Source organism: Aythya fuligula, chromosome 26, assembly GCF_009819795.1.
Source record: "Aythya fuligula isolate bAytFul2 chromosome 26, bAytFul2.pri, whole genome shotgun sequence".
Lineage (NCBI taxonomy): Eukaryota > Metazoa > Chordata > Aves > Anseriformes > Anatidae > Aythya > Aythya fuligula.
Genome location: NC_045584.1, coordinates 625,289 through 646,139, shown reverse-complemented (window position 1 = coordinate 646,139; position 20,851 = coordinate 625,289). Strand labels below are relative to the sequence as shown.

The 20,851-nt window shown below is 51.7% G+C and overlaps 1 protein-coding gene across 1 annotated transcript in view; it reads left to right on the top strand.

Annotated features, from left to right (window-relative positions):
* Positions 1-20,851, top strand: part of SBNO2 (strawberry notch homolog 2) — a 54,839-nt gene that overhangs the window by 1,587 nt on the left and 32,401 nt on the right. The window contains exons 2-4 of the mRNA XM_032203768.1: positions 9,992-10,215; positions 11,251-11,330; positions 16,974-17,097. Coding sequence (XP_032059659.1) covers positions 10,090-10,215; positions 11,251-11,330; positions 16,974-17,097 — 330 coding nt within the window. The 5' untranslated portion in view covers positions 9,992-10,089. The remainder of the gene's footprint in view (positions 1-9,991; positions 10,216-11,250; positions 11,331-16,973; positions 17,098-20,851) is intronic.

The window sequence follows — 20,851 nt, the reverse complement described above, 5'->3', positions numbered from 1 at the left end:
GCTTTTTCTCCCTTAACGTTAGGTCTCAAGTTTGTTTCCCGACTTCGAAGCGTTCTGAAAGATTTCTGTGAGTCCTGCGGGCGGCTTTGTCTTAGGCATGAACTCACACCTTTGTTTGAAACCTCGCAGTTCTCAGTGATTTGCTAAATGCCGTTTCCTCCCCTACCTTTGTCAAGGTCTTACATCCTCATTCTTGAGCAGGAACAGGCTTCTGAAAAAAGCTCACTTCTCCCTTCCTTTAACGGGCAGCTCAGCTCGCTGCTGTGAGCTCCCGAGCCGGGGCCGAGCGTCGCGTTTCGTCATGGGACAGGCACGGGACAGGCTGTGTCTGCCTGGCTGGACACTCACTGAGCGCTCCGGCCACGTTCACTGCAGGGTTTTTTTGGTGCTGAAGTGTACACGGAGAGGATTTTCCTTTTTTTCCCTAAGTGTTGTGTTTAAAATCCTGAGCGTGTGGTGTGTTAGAGGGCTGTGCTTCCTGGCTGAATAGGCCTTTTTTAAGCTTAAGTTATAGATCCCTGAAATGGAGGGTTTATAATGAAAACGCTGACCCAGGTTTAAAGCTTTCTGAACAGTGACACTGTCATAAAGAGCTAACTGTGCAGCCGCTGAATACCGCGCTTTGATTTTTAATCGTGAGAGCCTGGATCTCTCTGGAAAGCCGTCTAGGCTTAATTAGGAGTTTTATATTCTGAACCATTTCAGCTTAAAACTTTTCAGTCTTTTTGGTAACACGATCAAGATCTGTAAACACGGAGCTCTGAAAGAAACCAATACATGCCTCTTGCACACAGGGAGCGTACGCTGAGCCTGCCTGGAGGCTGCCTGCTCTGGAATGGGGTTTATGTGCTCACCATTAGTGGGGCAGCAGGCTTCGGGGTCCCGAAGTGTTTTGTGGCTGTATGGGGCAGAAAGCTCGTTCCCTGTGTGGCAGCAGGGCACAGGGTGTCGCGACGTGCTGGGCTCAGCTGGGGCTGGTTTCTTCCAACAAACCTCCTGCCATCGCCTCGAACTGGGGGCAGAGGCAAAGCACAGAGGATCCGGAGACCTGCGCTGCTTGGCTTTGAACCTGAGCTCTGTTCTTCCTGCTCTTCTCTTCCCCTTTAATTAAATAGTATAATCGTGCGTTTCTACCTGGCAGGTGTGCTTCTGAGGCTGGCTCAGTAGGGTTTCTGTAGGGCTTGTCTTACAGCTACGTCCTGGCGTGCTCTGTTCGCTGCCCAACCGTCGTGGTGCTGAGCTCCGGGTGCCCCCTTGCCCTGTGCCCTGCTCCTGCTGTGGTTTGTCCTCATCCAGGACCTCGCTCACAGCCGAGCTGTGCCAGGAGCTGCCCTGCTCAGGGTGAGCCCCTGCTGGAGCGGAGCTGCTGCGCTGGAGAGCGATTTTGTGTGCTCCTTGTGTGAGCTGTGCAACCTCCCAGCCGTCCTGCTGCCCGAGGGACCGGTGTGCTCCGCTTTGGGAGCGTGGCTGTGCGGGGTGCTGCGGCTTCGACTGCCTCTGAAACGTGCCGGGGTCCTTGGCAGGAGCCTGTGCATGGAGGGGGGATTTGTGCTCTGGCCAGGAGTTGTCGTATCTCCTCCCAGGGGGATGAGCAGGGGCGGACGGAAGCTGCCCTCTGGCAGCAAGCTTTACTGGAGTGTGTTTGGGTCCCAGTTTGACCAGTGGTTTGGTTCTTGAAGCAGAGCATTTGGAGACAGACGGTTGGGCTGAGCAGCCTGCGAGCAGGGGGGGCGACAATATTTTGGGGCCTGGTGAGCCGAATGAATAGCAAGTGAGGCCAGCACTTCAGGCAGAACCAGCAGTTCGCTTCAGCTCTGCATCCTGGAGACAAAAGTACCTGGGGAAGATTTCAGAGGAATTCCGTCAGCGATCAGATAATGAACCGCTCTCTTTTGTCTCTGTTGGCGCTAAAGCTGCTGTGCCACTTAACTGCTTAATATTAATCCGAGGAAATTTAGGGAATGGCGCGTTGGGGCAGATGCCAGCAGCAAGGCTCCCGATGAAGCTTTTTCCCCTCTCTCATTATCTGGGCTTGCATTTCTCTGCTTTTCTTTTGAGGATTAAGGCCATTGTGACTCTCGTGCGTATCCAAACAGCACCGAGGAGCCTCCTGGTGACGGGCAGCGTGAGCCCGGGCGCAGCACAGCCCTCGGCTGCCCCAGGCACGGGGGAAGGAGGACAGGGACCCCATGGAGCTCGGTCGGAGTCGCTGCAGTTCCCCTCTCCGTACGTGGGCACGCTCAGCCTGATCCGAGGCACTGCCCCGCTCACGGTCCGGCTGTTTCCGTGGCAGACCCGTGTGGTGTAAATGCAGCCACCCCGCTCTGCCCCTCGCACCCGTGGTCAGGACACTACAACTTCCAGGAGCCTCTGCTGGGGTTGGACTTCACAGGCAGCTCTGTGTAGGGCTGGGGTGTAGATAAAACCCCGGCTGTGGGCTGTGTGCGAGGGAACGGCAGCGCTGGGGCTGGCTGCAGATCCTCGAGAGAGGATGGAAGTGTCTGCAGGAGGCTTGTGCTGCTGCTTGTGTGTTGGAGCTGAAGAAGAACCGAAGTGCTGCTTTCAGCACGGGGTGAGAAGGCGGCACATCCCTCTGGAGAGTGATTCCTTCCTCCAAGGAGCCCAGTTTTGCCCTGAGGGGCAGCTGCCCCTCGCTCTGCCCACCTCTGCTGTTGCAGCCTGCGCACCCTGCCCAGTCCCTGTGCTGTTTTTCAGCTTTTATTTTTTTTTCTAGTGTTTCTATTAAAGTTTCTCAGGTGCAATTTAAATCTGCCTGACTTCAGTCTACCCATGTGGGAGAGTTCACATTTTCTCAAGGACATTTCCTTCCCAAAAGCTGTCTTTGATCCCCCCGACATGGCCTGAGCTTCGGATGCGGAGGGGCTGGGCTGGTGCTGCCTGGGACACGAAGCAATTCCTTCTCCCTCCTGTAACCCCAGTCTTTGGGAGAGAAGTTAGCTCTTCTGCATGCACCGCCATCTGTCCCACGTAGATCTGGCGAGAAGCTTTGAAATGATCTCAGCTCTTCTCCTCCTTGTTTACAGACCGTATAATTCCAGCAGTTAATCTGTCAAACAGATTGCTCTCAGGCTCTCCGCAGCTCCTTGCACAGCCCAGGTAAGCAGCGAGGTTTTCCCCGCTTCCTTTTCCGTCGTGCTCACGAGCCGGGTGGTGCTGCGCCGAGCTTACAGGGCTCAGCCTGTACAGAACAAATGCACCCAAAGTGCATTCCTTCTTGCTGAAAGCATTCGGGAGATCAAGGTGGCTTAAAGCGCTCGGTTAGCGTGCCCTGAAGTGGTTCCATTTTCATCACAGATACTTATTATCTCCTAGATTGATGTTATCCTGCGCTTTTGTAACTGGACTGGGTTGTGTTCCGCGTTCGCCTGAGGTTAAATTTTCTCCACTCCTCTGTAACTTTCTAATATTCCTTTGAAGTTGCTGCACCGGGCTCGCTTTGTTTTGTGCTTTCTAATACGCAGGGTTGGAGGCATTCTTCCTTTCTGCTTTCATGGAGATCAACGCCCGACTGGCGTAACTCTGAGCTGGTAAAGAACAAACTTTGTGTTCTTTGCCTTTCTTACAGATTCGCCCGTCTTTTACTTAAGAGCAGTGGAGAGCTGGAGTGAGTCACCCCCAGTATTTTCTGTTTCTGCATGAACTTCTGTCTTCTTGCTAAATTAACTCGAAATCCCTTTTCCAGGACTGCCTCAGCCACGTAACCGAGCAGCGCTGCGTGGCGCCGCGCAGACCTGGATTTGCCTGAAGACAAGGAGTTAAGTCGTGACCAGGGGATAGAATTTACAAATGGAAATACTTTTTTTTTTTTTAATTTTGAATTATTTACAGGAAAAGGATCTGATGCTTCAGCCTGTGTTGAGCTGTTGTCCTCAGAGGCTGTCTCTGTCCTGTTGGGCTCTGTCTGAGCGCGGTGCGGGCAGGTCCCCGCTCCCCTTCCATGCTTCTCCTGCATCACAGCATCAGTCCCTGCTGGTGCCAGTGACGGGGGCTCTGCCTCGAAGCCTCCCCTTCTCATCGCTCGAGGGTGTTCGGCTGCAGCTCCGTCCAAAAATACGGCGAGAAGAAACTTGAAAGAGGAACTAGAGGCTGGCTTGGCGACGGGGACAAAAACCGCGCTGGGCGTCCCGTGGGGCTCGGTTCCTGTTTCTCCGGGCACTTCACGTACGAGCTGTTCTCAGGAATCCCGTCCCCGGCAGCCCTGGCGGGGTGCCCGTGGTGGAGTGGGGGGCTCGGGGCTCCCGTCCTGCTCCTGCTCTGTGGGTGGGGAGCGGAGCCCCCCGTGCTCGTGCCTCCCGCTGTGCCCGTGCCTCCTCGGGATCCGATTTCTGTGGCCTTTGTGTCCTCACCGAGCGTTTAACTCACCGTCAGCAGGTTTAGCTCTGCCTGTTGTGTGCATGCCTGTGGTTTCCTAGCTGTCTTCTTTTAATGGAGAGCAATTTAGAGTAAGTTAACAGAGACTGAAAGGAACGGGGAGGAAGTGCTCGCTTCTCCTGAACGTACCGAGGGTGTTTACCTCGCTCGGTGGCAGATAGCTGTGAACCCAGCCTTACCCACAGCTCTATCCATCCTGACTGTTGCAGAGCAGTTTGTTTTGCTTTTCAATTGGAAATTGCCTGCTTCAGTGCCGATCCCACAGGTTTCTGTGAAGCTCAAGCTATTAAAAGTTGCAGTTTGTTCCCCGTAGCCCCCAGGCACGAGGAATCCTGCAGGAATCCTGCACCGACGCTGGCTGCTGGGGCTGGGCTGAACAGCGAGCCTGTAAGAAAGCTCAATAATAATGAAACTCTCCCTGCAGCTTCATCAGGGTGACTTGTGATACAACCAGACTCGTGGGGCTTTGTCACACCGGGCAGGAAGGTTTCGTTTTCAAGCAGTGCCCGGGAGCAGGTCCAGCGCTGCCCACGGCCGCGTGGTCGCGAAGTCGTCGCCCCGAGCCTGGGAGGAAGGGGGATGCGTGCAGGGGGAAGGTGCTGCTCCCGCGGGCAGTAGAAATTCTGCAAAGTTAAAAGTCAGCAAGCATCAGTTTGGGCTGTTAGGCTGGCAGTGCAGGATGTGGAAACGGGAGCTGTGGCTCGCAGGAACTCGCTGAGTTTCGTGGTTCTGAGGCTGCCCGGAGGATGCTCACCAAGCACCTGCGGAGGCTGTTGGTGCTGAGATGGGCAGTGTCCTGCTGCCCTCCGACCCGTGCCACGTCTCCGTCCTTGGTGTTAGTCCCCTGGGACTGGGGAGTGTAAGGAGAAATGTTGAGGGGATTCATCCTTTTCCAGTTTCCTAGAGGACAAGACTGGGACTCCACGATGTCTGGGCTCCGTCACCTCTCACTGATTTTCTCAGTGTCTCCCAGGAAAGCATCTCGAGGTTTGGGCTGTCCGTCTGTCCATCCCTCCATCCAGCTGTTCGCTCTGATCTCTTCGGAGGAATTCTGTCACATGAATTCAGCGCGTTGGCTTTCACCAGCTGACTGTTGCTCAGGCGTAGGAGTTTAAACTCGAGCATTTTTCCTTCGTTTTGCTAATTGGGCCTGACCTATTGTGCAAGAGTTTTCCTAAGGAGCTAATGCTGTTGCAGAGAAAAGCACTGCAGAGTATCTGGCCGGTGAAATCTGGTGTTGCCAAGACCCAGGATAATGCAGAGCAGGCGGGCAGAGGCTCTGCTATTGATTTTACCCTTCGTAAGTTGCTTTGGATGGAGCAGTAAGGCTGTATATTTGCTACAGCCGTTACGGGAATCACTGCTGCCGATTTCCTAGTGAAAGCTGTTACAAATTGGAAGGAAAAAAAGGCAAAAAAAACCTGAACTCTCTGGTGAGAAGAGCAGAGACAGTATTTTAAAGGCACCAGAGGATATCGATGTCTCTAAAGCAAGTCTGTGATGCTGACCTTGGGTCAGCACAGCTCCCTGCCTTGTTCGGTAGCAGCTGAGCTGTATTTATGGGATCTATAAAGACGAGCCATTTATGCCGTTTGCAGCTCTATACAGCATTTGAAGAACGTCTCAAGGTTTTTTTGTTGTGTTTTTCTGTCTCTTTGTCTCCTTTCAGCCTTGTACTACAAGCGTCTGCCTTGATTTGGAAGGCTGGAGGATCTCGGAGCAGGCTGATGGGATGGAAAACGAAGCAAGCTGTAGGCTTCTGCTTCCCTCTGCTTCATTTGGGGGGGCCTGGGTGTCGTAGCACAGGCTTAGTTTATACCATCGATCCTCTTGTCAAGTCCTCTGGGCGGAGGAGAAACGCCAGGAGCTGGTGACAGAGAAGGAAGGAGGCTCGGCCGTTCTCAGAGCCAGCCCTGGAGTTTCCCCTGTTCCGTGGAGTCGCAATAAACCTCTGCCTTGCCTGGCGTTCAGGCCTTTCTCTCCTCCTACTTCCTTCCTGAGATGTAAATTACAATTTCGGAGGATCTCCTGTGGACCAGACCACCAGTGGCATCAGAGAAAAATACGGAGAAAAAGCAGAAAGCAGCCCTGGAAGCTGGAGCAGAAGGCGCCAACGGGGGTGGCTGTGGGGCCGCCCCGATGGGGCTGCGTTGTGTCCCCCCGGTGCTGCTCCTTTCCTGGGTCTCTCCACAGTGGGCTGGAGGTCAAAGTCTGCATTTATGCAGCCCCGTTCCCCTGCAATAAACCCTGTGCTTTGGGAGGAATATTTTGACATCTCCAGCATCCTTTGTGCGCGGAGACGCTCGGTAGACGGGATGTGAACGTGGCTCTGCCCCAGGACTTCATCGGCGGCCCTTTGGGTTCAGGAGATGTTAACACCAAGCAGCCTTTGCTTAAATAACTGCCCTTCAGCATCAGCACCGAGCTCAGGTGTGTGTGGGGCCAGAGAAACCTCCGGGTAGTGCTGCTGCCCCTGCGGCCGTGCCCGTGAGCTGATTGAAGTGGCCTCTAACGAGGCTCCAAGCCTACGAACCCTCTGCAGGCTGCTTTTTGGGAACCCTGCTGCTGCCGTTTGGCCAATAAATCAAGGGGCCTGAGGCCAGTATAACAATATTAATTGGGATGCTGGGGTGCTAGCGAAGTGTTTTTTAGCTGGTTTTGCTCCTGGGCTTATGGACTATAAAGCCCGAGTGTGGATTTTATGGTGTAATAAAAAGAAACACTTCTGGTTGTAAAAGAGCGAGACTGCAGTAAATCTGTGGTGAAATAAAGCCAGGGAGAAGGATCTAGGTGATCCTGCGCCTTTGTAAAGAGCATTTCTTCTGTTAGCAATTAATTACAACGGGCTGGGTGTTTTGGTAGCTGAATGGTCTTTTCAGGCAGCCTGGAGTTACTTCTGGTGTACAAACCTTACTCTTTGGGGGTGACGTTGTGCCGTGCTCTCCTAGAGAAAATGCACCTGAGGACAGCTTGGTCCTTGTTTTGGCAGAGCAGTCCCAGCGAGGTTTTTATTTGCTGGGCTGCAGGAGGAGGCAGAGGCCGAGCAGCCCGGCGAGCCACAGCTCTCGCCCGGCACGGGATTTTTTGCCAGGTTACAAAACCGTGCGGGTCCCAGGGCGACGGCCTCTTTATCTAAAATAAAAGGGGGAGTGCTCTCTTAAACCACAAAGTGCTCAGCCTCTGGCAAACGATTTAATTCAGCCTGGAAGCCTGCATCTCGTGAAGGCATCTGCGTGCCTGCTGCTTGCTGGAGGAGCCGGCGGCCGATCCTCTGCTCGCTGCCCCAAGTCCCCAAACCCGAGGGTTTCGCCCGGTGCCTTCCCCCCAGGTCGGTGGCAGCCCCACCACCTCCTGCTGCAAGGGGGTCGTCTGCTCCCCTCCACGTGTGAGCCCTGCTCAGAGATGTCCCGACGTGGCTCCAGCCACCCAGAGAAAGAAGTAAACACTCATTTTAATTTTGCTTTCCATGACAAATGCAGAAATAATCCTGGCGGCTGAAAGGTCACTTATTTTTAAAGGGGCTCTGACTCAGAATTGACTTTTCAGAAACTCTCCTCGTAGCAAGGATCTTGTAAATGATCAAAGCTGGTGTGTTTGAAATTGCAGCTTCAGTTTGTGCTACTTAGAGTTTCAGCACTGGTAACTAGCTCGAGGAGCATCTCCCGGCCACTTTCCTTTGCCGGGCTGTCACGCCGCAGGCTTCTGGTGGCGGCGGTCCTGGAAAGCAGAAGGTGGCCCAAGGAAGTCGCGTGCCTTTCCCTCGGTTTTTGGTTGTGCAGCTTGCTGTTGATGCTCTGTCACGTTGCAGAGAATTTAGCCTCCCCCCAAAGAAACCTTTGTGGCATCTTTTCGTTACTTTGCAGGTGTTGGAAGTGATTTTGATTCTGTCCAGCCCTTCGGGATTAGTTTCCCTTGGAGCGTGTCACAGTAGCTGCCCCTCTGGAGCAGGGCAGGTGATAACACTCGAACGATTGAATCCATTTAAGAAGCTGAGCATTTACAGCTCACTGGTGGATAAGATCATAGCAGAAATCAGGCGCTGTGCTGTTCTGTGCCCGTGTTGTGGAGCTGTCCTGGCCTCAGAGCATCGTTGGAGCTCTCGGTGCCCAAACACCGAGCGTGTGAAAGCCGTGTGATGGTTTGGGAGGCGGTGGGGGTTTCTTCTGGCCGTGTGGGGGTGGTGGGTGAGGTTTGTCTTGTGCTCGTGGCCTGTCCCTGGCCCTGTCAGGCTGTCAGGATGCGCTGGTGCTGTGCCCCGTGTGCTGCGTGGAGGCACGGGCTGTGTCCCGGGCTTGGTGCCCGCGCTCGTCCCCGCTGCTGCTCCTGCCTGGTTGTGACTCCCCGTGCCACTGCAGGTTAAATTCCTTACGAGGCCAAGTTAAACATGCCAGGAGTTACCTTGAAAGCTTCAACCAGAAAATCGCACTGAAGGCGATGTCTGAGCGTGGGGCTGGTCCCTGCCAGGACAGTGATCCTGAAAGCCCATCGTGCTGGCAGCAGGGTAAGCTCTTGTGTTTGAGACCAGCAGCCTTCGTGCTAAAATTGCACCACCTGCTCTGACCTTTGCTGTGCACGGCAGCGGGGAAGAGCATCAGAGCCCACTGCACAACCACCATGAAGCTACCGGAGACATCGGAGCGCGGCGAGATCAGGGACGAGCTGTGCCTCCACCCAGCGAGGTGCTTTGCTCCTGGCTCAGGTGGAACAACCTTCCACCTACGTGGCTCATTTTCATCCTTGAGCAGTGAATCTGTCAGTGAGGATCCTTAATCATCTGCCAGCTGGGAATGGAGGTCGTGGCTACCTGCGAGGCTTCCAGCAGGAGGGCTGGGCTGTGTCTGCCGGTCAGGACTGAAGGTGAACAGCAAACGGCAGCAGGCAGGCCAAAAAAAGACATTTTTTCCATGGGTAGCACTGCATAAACTGTACACAGAGAGCTGGGAGTGCTGGCCATGTGTGTTCCCGTCGATGATGCCAGGACTGTTTTGGAGAGAAGGTGCCCCACCGGGGGTCACATTCTTCTGGCTGTGAGAATCGAAGCTGGCAGCCGCCGGGCTGAGTGAAGTGCCTGTGAGCTAATGAGTGCTGATTACTGGTGGCACGTCGGTATCTTACAGGGCTTCGTCTGGCATTCCAGCTGCTTCCTGAGAGCTCAGGCCTGCCAAATTACCTGCTAAGGCAGTGTAAGTTGCTGTGAAAATGAGCAGTCTCGGGGAATCGATCAGCTTAGTCAAGAGTTTGCGCAGAAGTTCAGAATCTTTTTGTATATTAGAAAATTCCTCGAGCTAAAAACCAGCATTTGGCTGCTGCAGAACTCACGGATGAGTGCGACAACCTGCCAGACTGCGGCAGTGCTTGCAGCGAGGCAGGAGAGAGGTGTTTAGGTTCGCTGTTAGGTGAATTCCAGGTGTGGTGAGATTTGAGAACTGTTTCCCAGGAAAAACCTCTCTTGTTTGGTTAAGAGGCAGCTGGCATCTGCAGCCTGACGCCTGTTTACCGATTCCTTAGCTAGGTTTGATCTTGGCTGTGCTTTCTTTTCCATGATTCTATGATTCTTCCCCTCCAGCAGCCTTAACCGTGCGTTTCTTTCCCATCCTAGGACATGGTGCGGGGAGAAGAGCACAGATAAAGAGCCTGCCACCGCTCCCCAGCCCGCTCCCCCTGCCCGGAGGACTTCATGCGGCGGGACCCGGGCTGATGCCCTCAGCACACGCTGCCATGGACGGGGGGAAGAGCTGTCCGCAGCACGAGCACCAGCAGGCGGGCGACGCGCTCTACAGCGTCCCTGCCTTCCGCTCCCAGCTCGCCGTGCCGGCCATGGAGGTGAGGACCCCGCAGCAGCACGAGGCTGCCCCGGGGGTGTCCCCGGAGGGGGTCTGGGCAAGGCAGCCCAGCTCGGGAGCCTCATCCCGGTGGGTGTTTGCGGGAGCAGTTTACCAGACTTGCTAGGCAGCTGTCCAGGGGCAGGAGGTATTGATGGCGACTGCAGGAAGGTGGAGGTGACGGCTGTCTGCTTACTGCCCTGGGCATGGGAGGAGGAAAACAAGGCTGTGATTAAAACGGCACCTCCTTAAAAGCTGGAAGGTGCCAGGCTGCCAGGGAGAGGGATGAAGAGCTTGTGCTGAACTGCAAACTTTGTTTCCCTCTCAGCTTGTCTCTGAGAGATGCTAAATCTGTTGCTAGGTCCAGCTGTGCCTTTTTTGAGAGTGGCACAGCTGAATAGGGTAGTATTTGTCCCCAAACAGCTTCTAAAATAAGATCAGATCCTTGATGCATTCGTTCTGAAAAGGGCACTAAGCAGACCTTTACCCCAAAATTGCTTATGTGTCCCTGCAGCTCTGTTTGCTTCTAAGTCTTGTTTGAGTTTTGCCACCTCCATGAACATACAGGTTAAAAAAAGGCCTGTCTCACCAAGGGCATCAGACACGAAGTGTTGTTTTGGATACAAAAAAGGACACAAGAAAGAGAAGCTGAGAAATAGATGTGTTCTTTCCATGATGGTACCTGCTGAGCTAAAAGCTTCCCGTAAATGTTGGACACCGTGTAGGTGGGAGGGGGGCGGTGGGAGGTGTTCAGGCATTCACCTGTGCAAGCCAACTTCAAGAGAATTGGGTTGGTGCTCGCTTTCTGCAGAGATTGAAGTTAAAGGGTGACAAAAGGGGAATGGCCCTGTCGTCCTCCAGGGGCAGGAGCAGGACAGGAGGCTCAGAAGCTGGCTGTAGTGCTAGGCTAGGAGGGGTCAAGAGCCACGTCTGCTGGTGGCAGGCACTGAGGGAGAGAAGTCGAGTTCCTGGCTGAGAGCTGCAGGTGCCTGTGCTGGCCCTCAACCTCTGTAACCGTTCTGGTTTCTGCTTTCAGAATTCCATGCTGGCGGCCGACTCGTGGAGTAACTGCTACCCTGCCTCTTTCCCAACCTCATCTTTCCTAAGTGAAAACCAGTGAGTGCAGTTCTCCTTTATACGGCTCTATGCTCTTGCACACTCCATGATTCAACTGTTTCTTTAGTGCTTTCCTTGTTTACTTTATTTCTCGAACTGATGGGGAAATAATTGCATCACACTCATCTTGTGGCATTTCATAAACTGCTACATATTGGAAAAAGCAGCAAATAGCTTTAAAACAAAACAAAACAAAAACCAACAAAACTTTGATTTCTGGTAAACCTGGTGGCCGCTGTGCAGGAGAAACAGCCTTGCTTTAGCCTGGATTTGTTACACTAATGGAGTTCCTAAACACCCCATTAGCACAATCTAGCTGAACAAATGTCGTGCATCTGGAGCTTTATACAGATGGCGTGGACAAGGGGAAGGCATTACCGGCACCGGGTGGCAGGCTGAAGTTAGAATCTGCAGCCTGGGAGCTGGTGAAATGCTCTTAGCCCACATCTGCTGAAAAAATGTACACAGCCCTAACCATGCAGCACGGAGTTCAAGAGTCATTACTTTTTCCTCTGGTTGTGACTGATACTCTGCACTGATAAGCTCGTGCCCCACGGTGCATGGTGATGAGAATGGGCTCATGTGAGAAATCGTGGCTTCCTTCGAAGTAAAGCTGCCTGGTGCACAGTGAGGTCCCACGGAGCAGAGCTGTGCCAGGTCTCAAACCTTCGCGTAGTAACAGGGGTCCTGCCCTGGCTGGTGGGAAAATCATCCAGGTTACATGCCTGAAACAGCATTTTTGGAGACTCTTTGTATAATGATAAATGTTGTTATTCCTCCTTCTCCTTCCCTTTATGATAAACCTCCATCCTGGATGATGGATGCTGGATATGACAGGAGATATTTGGGGGGGACATAAAATGGCCACGTGCTGCCACAGTGGCTTGGGCTGGAGCTGTGTTGGGACGAGGAGATGCTGGTTGCTGGGAAGAAGGCCTGAGGGCTGGCTGACGGCTGCTTCAGGTCGCTGTGAATGCAGGGAGTGGCACAGATGCACAGGATGTGTTTTTATTTAGGTCAGAGGTGGAAGGAAGAAAAGCAAAAGAAAAACAGAACTTGGTATCACGGGCTAGTAACTGTGTTCCAGGTGCCTTAGGAGTTAGTGCAACCTCCTTCCTGAACGGATTTTAGCATCTTCGTGGAGAAGCAGAGATCCATCCCCCTGAGCATCTTGGTTCCAGGCTGGCTGTCAGCAGGACGATCAGCTCCTCTGCTCGGGGCAGTCGGACCCCTGTTGTCTCCAAATCAGTTCTGCTTGTTTCTCCTGTGCCTGCTCTGCAGAGGAAGGTAGCCAGCAGCGACAGGGTGAATGCAGGAGGCCGGCTCTTGCTGTCTGACTACCAAGAAGCTGTCCCGCAGGTGCTGAGTGAAGCTCTGCCTTGTTGGTTACTCCCCGAAGTGAGAACTGGAGAGGAGCTATCAGATCAGTTCAGTATCTTTGCTCTTAGCCAGCCCGTCTCTGATTGGAAGAGGGTGTACTTTTTGAGCGTGATTCCTGTAAATTACAGTTTGTGAACCCTCAGGAGAGCTATAACAGAATTTCTGTTTTGCTGCATTGAACCACAAGATTAGATTGTGTTTGTCTATTGTGTTGTGTTTTTTTTTTTTTTTCTTTGACTGTTTGTTCTGGTTTTGCCCCTCACTTTTTTCTTGTGTAGCGCTGCTCTTTGCTGTTTGTTTCGACTCTGCTGGAAATGTTATAGCCTCGATCCTGCAAAGACATGCCTCCATTTAACGCTGATGTAAACTTGTTGACTTTGCCATCATTACTTTAGGAAAGGAGGCTCCTTGCAGCATTTATTTGCTGGAGAATGGTTTAGTCAAGGCCGCGCCTTTGTCTTCCTGTTTTTCATATCCTGGTAGCTGTAAAAATTACCTTTCAGGTGAAATTTTCCCTATCTGTCTTTCATGAAAAACAAAAGAAGCCTGTCCTTTTGTATTTGAAAACTGCAGCTGAACTTTTTTAGGAGGGATATTATAGGCTGAGTGTAGAAATCCCAAAAGGGATGGAAACAAAGAGGGGGATTCTAAAGGGAGTCGTAATTAAAGCTACCACGCTGTAAGAATAAAAACATCAATAGATGGCATTAGAGTTAGCCCAAGATTCTTCAAAATCCTGGTAGCAGAAGCCTGGCTTGCGAGTGGCTGTGTTTGGACACGGCTTACTCCCCTAGCAAACGGCTTTGTCCTGAGGCAGGTTTTTCCTGTTCCTTTTCAGTAGTTTCATGCTAGAGAATTTCTTTAAAAGATACGAGTGCTCGCCTCTTTGTCTCAGCTTTTCTTAACCCGAAAATGTAAACAGTGGATTAAACTGCTGAAAGAGCAAACGGTGTTCAGGTGCCCTGCAGGGAAGGGCTGGAGCTGGGCTGATTATCCCAGAAGCGCTGGACTTCCTCCACAGCCTGGGCTCGGGGCACTCCTTGCTTCAGGGAGCTCTGGACCAGGCCTGCTGAGCTGTTGGAAGTGGTGTCACACAGCTACAGAAAGCATTTCTCAAAGCCAGGAGCAAAGATTTCTTGCAGGGTTTCTGAAATGTGCACCTCCCTTCTCTTCTACTGCTTTTGTGCACCTCTCCACTTTACCAGCAGTGAGTGGAGTACCGTGTGCTATAAGGTAAAGTAGGCTTTGAAATCATAAATTCATCTAATGATGGGGAAGAGGAGTGCCTACGTTGATGTGTAGGCAGTGGGTGACCTTGCCAGCCTGCCTCTCATCACTGGCTGCTCTGAGATGTGGAATTTGCATCTCCGGATGGGAGCCTGCACCATGGGAGCACAGAGCCTGGCTGAAACACCCCAAGGAGATCTGCCCTGAAATCACAGCATGGCCCCAGAGGGGCTTTGAGTGCGTTGGAGGTGTTGCTGAGCAGCTGGCGTGGAGCAGGCACGGTGTCACGGCGGTCTGAGCAAGTGCTGGAGCAACCACGAGCGGTGGCAGGGTGGAGACCCAGCTCCCGGGAGGGACGTGCAGTGGCTCACCTGAGGTGTGGATCCCAGTAAGCCTGCCCCCAGTGCGTTCCTCTGGGTCCTGCTGTTGAAGATGGGAGTTTCAGGAAAATTGAAGGAAATGATCAAATTCTTTTTCAAAAGAACAAGGAAACAAAGTGCCCAACATCTTTCTTTCGGAGTATGTGCAATAGCCCTACCAGGCGACCCGCTGGCTGGACTGACATCAAATGATTTGGGTGAGTCAGATGTCAGTTCAGGTTTGCCTTGTACCAAACTGTTCCACTGCTTCTATATTTAGAGTGGGTGGCAGCAAAAAACAGCAGCCTTGCTCTTTAAAGCAATTGTCTGAACTTGATATAATCCAAAGATGCTCCCCACCCAGCTCGTGATGTCCCAGAAAGATGAAAGAATTTCTGAGCCCTTATTCCTTCCAGGAGGGTAGGAAGCAGCTCTGCAGCAAGACTGATGATGTTTGTTGGCTTCCAAACACCGTGCACCTTCATGGACCTGCCTTTACGTTCCCCTTGACTGCTTCAAGAGGCAACCTCCATGCGAATTGGTGCCCGACAGGGGCTGATGTAGGGCTTGCACCCAGAGTAGCTTCCGTGGGGCACTTTGCTGGTAACCAGATCCCGGAGAGGGCTGGACAGGGCAATCTTCCTCTGAGGCTGTTCTCACATGCTGGCCTTGGCAGCGCAGCGAGGTTCCTTACTTGATTCTTGCTGTTAACACTGGTTTTTGCAGTCTGATCCAAGCCAATCTGCCAGTGGCTTTATGCCAGCTCTTCAGACGAGGGAGGGTATCTTCTGAGTTCGTGATGGAGGGAAAAAAAAAAGGCAGAGCACAGTACCAAAGGTACTAAAAGGGTGGTGGGAAATGCTGCGTGCTTAGTGGCTTTCCCAAGAGGGTCTCAGAGCAGTGAACCGGATTCCTGTTAGCCTTTATTTCAGGCCTCCACGAGAAGAAAGGCACCTCTCGTTCCCAGCTTTGAAACCCAGATTAAAGGAGGCAAAGCAGCACGCCAGTGCTGGTCATGGCACAGCAGTTCCAGCCAGGGAGGCCGAGGCGGGCTTGGTTTGGTTTCCTTCCCGTTACCTTAGCTGACTTCTGGCCAGCCCCACGAGGCACTGGTGGAATGGGAGGCGATGGTAATTTTTCTGGTAAAAATAGTTTTCCCTATTCCTGGTTAGTTCGTTAAGCGCTGGCCAAGCTCTGTCCTCGTGCAAGGGAGAGAGGGAGACCGCAGCAGCTTCAGGCTGAAAGCAGCCTAACGAGCCGTTCCTGTGCACAAATACTTTAATTCCCAGAAACTGTACCCAGATTTTAATTTGGCTGAATAGATTGAGGAGCCACGAGGCAGTGTTAACTTGCCGGATCTGTTACATGCAAGGGTGCTAAACCCAACACTGCTTTTTGAGGGTGTTATCTTTACGACGCAAAGAAAAAACAGGAGATAACCTAAATCCATATGTAAATGTGAGGCACGGCGTATGAATGAGCTGCTGGCCACACGCGGTGTTTTAATTGCTTAGTAATATTCTGGTGGCGTAGTCACTCCCCAGCTCTGCTCCTGGATGCTAGTCCTTTTTAAATTTTGCTTCTCCCTCCTCACGCTGCCCTGCTGAGGCTGGTGGCTGTGGCTTCTGTGAGCTTGGCACCGCCAAGAGCAGGCAGCTCGGCCGAACCGTTCCGGTGGCTCCGGCACCAAAACGTGTTGGGTGGCGATTGCCCAAGCGGCGTGAGTGCACAGCCCTTACGGGAAAGATTACGAAGCACATTCCTTGCTCCTGCAGGAGAGGGAAAGGCTCGCGTGTGTAATAGCAAAACCAGAAGGCAGCCTGAGCGCGGGCCAGAGGCTGCCCCTGGGAAGGAGGAAGGGAATTGCTCTTGTGCAATCCGTACCTACCCGCTGCTCGCAGGACGCCAGGGGAGGGAGCGTGAGGAAGTGCTGGCGTGTGCCCTGCCCAGCAGGGAGGAATCGGAAGACCTCTGCCTTTTCTCACTTGTTAGTGCAGTCGAGATTTTGCTTTGTTACTGGGCACAATCAGCTCCATCCAGAATCCATCCCTGTCCGGGCTAACCCTTCTGTCTGGCCGTGCGTGTCCCTAACCCTCCTGTCTCTGTCTCTAAGCTGAGCTCTGTGGCTGCTGTGAAGCTCTCTGCCAGGGGTGTACAACGGGGGCTCTTCTCTTTTTAAGTCTGCGAGCTCCTCTGTGCTGCTTCGCAGTTTTGTGACCCGAAGGAGCATTCGGGTGTGATATTTCCCTGCAACTCGATGCTTGTCCTTACGCAGTGTGATTGTCAGGTTCCATCACACCTGTCAAACGCCTGGCACTGGGACATCATCAGGCTTATTTTGCTTTGTTGTCAGGACTGAAATATTATTGAGTCCTGCGGATTAATATTTTTTCTATGAAATCCTTCCCAGTTTACACAAATCGCTGAGAATTCAATTCTTTATCTTAATGCAGCTCTCCAGATTCTTGTGCTCCTGAGTCTGGGAAGTAGGATGCAACTTGGAGCTGTCTTATTTTGCCATGCATTTATCTCTTCTGGGTACACACCCCTTTCTAAAATCAATCTCTTGTATGTGTCATCCTGTAATTGACCCTTCACCGCTGATGCTGGAGTCTGAAGCAACCTGAGGAGTACTCAGAACTGCCAGGAAATAACTGCTTTTCCCATTTCCTTACAGGCAATATTTTAATTCCCCTCACGATTTTTATATGAATTCCATCAGCAGACAACATTTCTTGGATACAACCTATGCATCTGTGGAGCCCACTGACTTCTTACCAAAAAATGGTGATTTTCCTCAGGTGAGTACATAGCTACTGATGGCTTTGGGGAAGAACTGTACTTTTGTGGCGATGGGTTTTGTTTTTCAGGGTTGTGGTAGAGAGGGGAAAGGAAAAGGCCAGCAGTGTCTTAAATTTTTCTGGCATCATATAGGATTTGCACACAATTGGGGTAAATTCTGCTAGCAGCAATTCAGAAGCTATCCATTGTCTTGGTAGGAGCTTCCCTGTGCTAAGATTGCTTCTGGCTTTTAAAATTATATTTAATACTGAAAGCCCATGGGAGCATCCTGTTTGCAGGAGGGTGTAGGTAAGTGTGAATGTGAGAATGCTTCAGTCAGTTAATTCATTTGTCTCCTAAAACTTTCTTCACTCACACATATTGCACTTGCTTTACAAGTGGTGGATTCCTGAGCAGTGAATGTTTAAGGACTGCATCAGCTCAGTGCTTAACGAACTGAGGTTTGAGCCAGTTCCTGTTTTTTTTTTTTTTTTTTTTTCTTCAATGTTGGTGAAGTGTGGGAGTCAGTCTCCCTAGTTCATTTGGTATCCCTAGGGACCAGCAGGCATCCTCACCTCGGGGATCCCTCTGGGCTGGAAGATCTTTATGTAGAGTTTTTGAAGTGCTTCACTTGCTTTTAGCAACATCTTCTGGTAAGATCAGTCAGTGGAGACTGGAAAGTGCAGCTTCTGTGACAGCTGACTTGAAATAAAGAAGGGACTACCTACATCCTTTCTGGGAGTTAAGATAGATGTTATCGGTGTCTGTGCATGTTCTTTGCAGTATTGTTTTTACACCCAGTGTCTGAAGATGTGTAGTGAGTGAAACTGTAGAAAGTTACCCTGCTCTGACCTATTGAGGCAACAGCCAAACTGAACAAACTCTGTAGTCCCGGCCCTCCCACCTCCGTAAGTTACTGCACTGATTATTGGGGAAGCAGATAATGTGCTGGATGCAGTCCAGCTTCCTCCCTCAGGTAGTCAAAGGGCACAGCCTGCTGTGCTTCCAGAACTTCAAAGCAGCAGCCGAGGGATGTGGCAGAGCTGCGGAGTGCCCTTCGCTGCCAGCCCCTGGCCTGTGACCTGAACATGGCTCTGCCTCCAGGCACAAAACGTGAGAAGGGGCAGAGCTGGTGGTTACTGGTTATTGATCAGACAATGCAATGAGGAGCTTATGTGAAAAAATTCAGGGTAATTTTTGTATACTTAAGGTCTCCTAATGAGATTTTATCAGCAGGCTGGCTGGGGGCTCAGCAGTTGCTGACAGATTGGACCTCACAGCCTCAAAGGTGCCCAGGGGATTTCAAAGGAACCTTTCAGGTGTGCAGAACCACGGGCTGCGTTCAGAATCTCCATCTATGTTATCTACAAGTCAAATCAGTTTCATGAAAAGTACTCTTTTTTTTTTTTTTTTTTTTTCTGGTCACACAAAAGCTTACCAGCAGAGCCAGGCTTCCTCTGCGTGTGGGAAGCAGCTAATCTGAACATCGCAGTTGTCTGCCCCAGGTCTGTGCCTCGGCGTGGCAGATAAGCCCAGCAGTGCTGTTGGGGTGTGTATGCAGTGGAGCTGTTTGGTTCCAACCCCTTCTGCATCCAGGTGAAGATGGACCCTTCTAGATCTTCGCTCTTAATTCTAGCCGAGCCCTGCAGCGCAGCACTAAGTTGCTGGGAACAGCAGAAGGGAGACGTGAGGATAAACTGGGGCAGTATGCATGTGCTTTGGGCTGGCATCGTGCTTTGATATATCAAGAAATGCTTCCGTAGGCCCCAGTAAGCTCCTGTGAGCTTTTGAATGCTTTTTTTTTTCTGATTGCCGAATGTCAAGACACGTGTATAAACAGAAACTCTTTCCTTTGTAATCTCTGTTCCTCCTGCATGATTCATTGAGATGCCTCAGGTTCTTGCTGTGCAGTGGATGCAGTGTCACGAACGTTGGATTATGCTGCTGAATTGATTCAGCAGGGAAGAGCAGCTTGACTGTAAAGAACTTTATTCAGAAATGCAGCACGAAATACATTTATAGCAGTAGAAAACAGCAATTTGATGCCTTTCCCCTCTTCTTGAGGGAGATGGGCTAATTCCTGCTGAGTTTTTTTTCTTGGCAAGCCCAGAGAGAGGTTTCAAACCTCCTTGGGGGTCTGATTTCTGCAGGTTTGGTTATATACATGCTGGGGATTCGAGCCCTTTGAGGTAAGCCACTGGTGTGGTAACCCAAATTCAGCTCCTTGAGCAGAGCTGCGACTCGCCCGCCGCCACCAGGAGCTGTTGCTGACCAGAGTCTTCTGACTGGATAAAACCAGATAAGTAAATGAATTATAAAAGCATTGATCCTGGCCTCCTGCAGAATTAATTGTGGGAGGAACAAGGCAGAAATGTGATCTCCTCAACCTGTGCGAGCCATTTAGCAGGCTGCGATGGGAAGAGGGAGCCGGGACCTCTCCGCAGGTCTGGTGTAGCTTGGTTGATGGGTTTGATGGGAAAGGGGCTTTATTACTTCTTTAACTCGCACACTTTCTAGTATCTAAGTGGTGGATCAGCTTCCTTCCCCTGCTGCGTGCGGAAATCGATCTCTGCCAGCTTGAGAAGAGCAGATTTTGGAGATCCTTTGTGAAAAGGAGAAGCCGAGCTGCTGTGAGACTGCGCCCATCACAACGTGCCTGCAAAAGTTCTTTAGATTCAAGAAAGGGAATGCAGTGCCCATCTCTGAATCCATCGCAGCCAAGCCAGTTCTTTTGCTGTGCTGTCACAGCACACGGAGCAGGCAGTGCCCCGTAGGGTCACACAAGGATCCCCATTTTAGGGGTGTTCTTCAGTCCTGCTTGGTGGCTCTCTGTAAGCCCGTGCGCTGAGTGTTACTGCCTGGGACTTTCTGGAGATTCCCACAGATAACCCAAGGCAGCGATGTGTCACCCTGTGTGCTCTGAAACCGAGAAACACTGAACAAGATTTTTGTTAGAGCTTTGTTTTCCAATATGAAACTGCTCTGATCTAGTTAGCGTTTGAGAAGAGCGGCGTCTGTCTGGGGCTGCCGCAGCGCAGACGGACGTGTGCTTGCCAGGTGCCCAGGGTGACAGTGCCCGCTAATGTGAAATAACACAAATTTTCTGCTCTTCTGTCTCCCGAAGAGGCGTTTTAGTCTCAGCCAACCTCCAGCTCAGGCTGCTTGCCATGCTGAAGCGTGGAGCCAGAGCAGCCTTTGGCTCTTGTCGCCTTTGAGTTTTTTTGTGGGGTTTGCTGCAAGTGCTCTGACATGTTAGCGTGTGGTAAGCACTAATGTGGAAATAGGTTGATATAACCTAGGGCTCTCTAAGCTGCTAGTCATTCCAGAGAAAAGCTGATGCCTTTTTATAGGAGCCAGAATTGGAGCTTGGATCTCATAGAGCGGGCAATTAACTGGAGGCAGTGGCATCCATCTGGAGTCATCCGGGAATGTCCTGGAGCCTTTCCATCCCTTGCTTCAGCAGTATTTTCCACTTTACTGATTTCCTGCTGTCCCAGATGCCAAACTGTTAAATATTAACAATCTACATGGAAAGCTGAAACATGCCATTCAGAAGGTGTGGGAGCAGCTTGGGTGGCTGTATATTTTCAGGTGACTGTGTAGGAAAGTACCTGTCTTTTCTGTACTTGCCTGGTGTGGTGGCAGGAGTGGTAAGTCCCACGAAACGTTGTGCTGTTATGACCATGCCAGGCTAAGGACTGAAACCAGAGAGAGAACATGAAGAGTTTGCACGCTTTGGTAAGAGATTCCTGATTAAATCTGTGGTCACTGAGC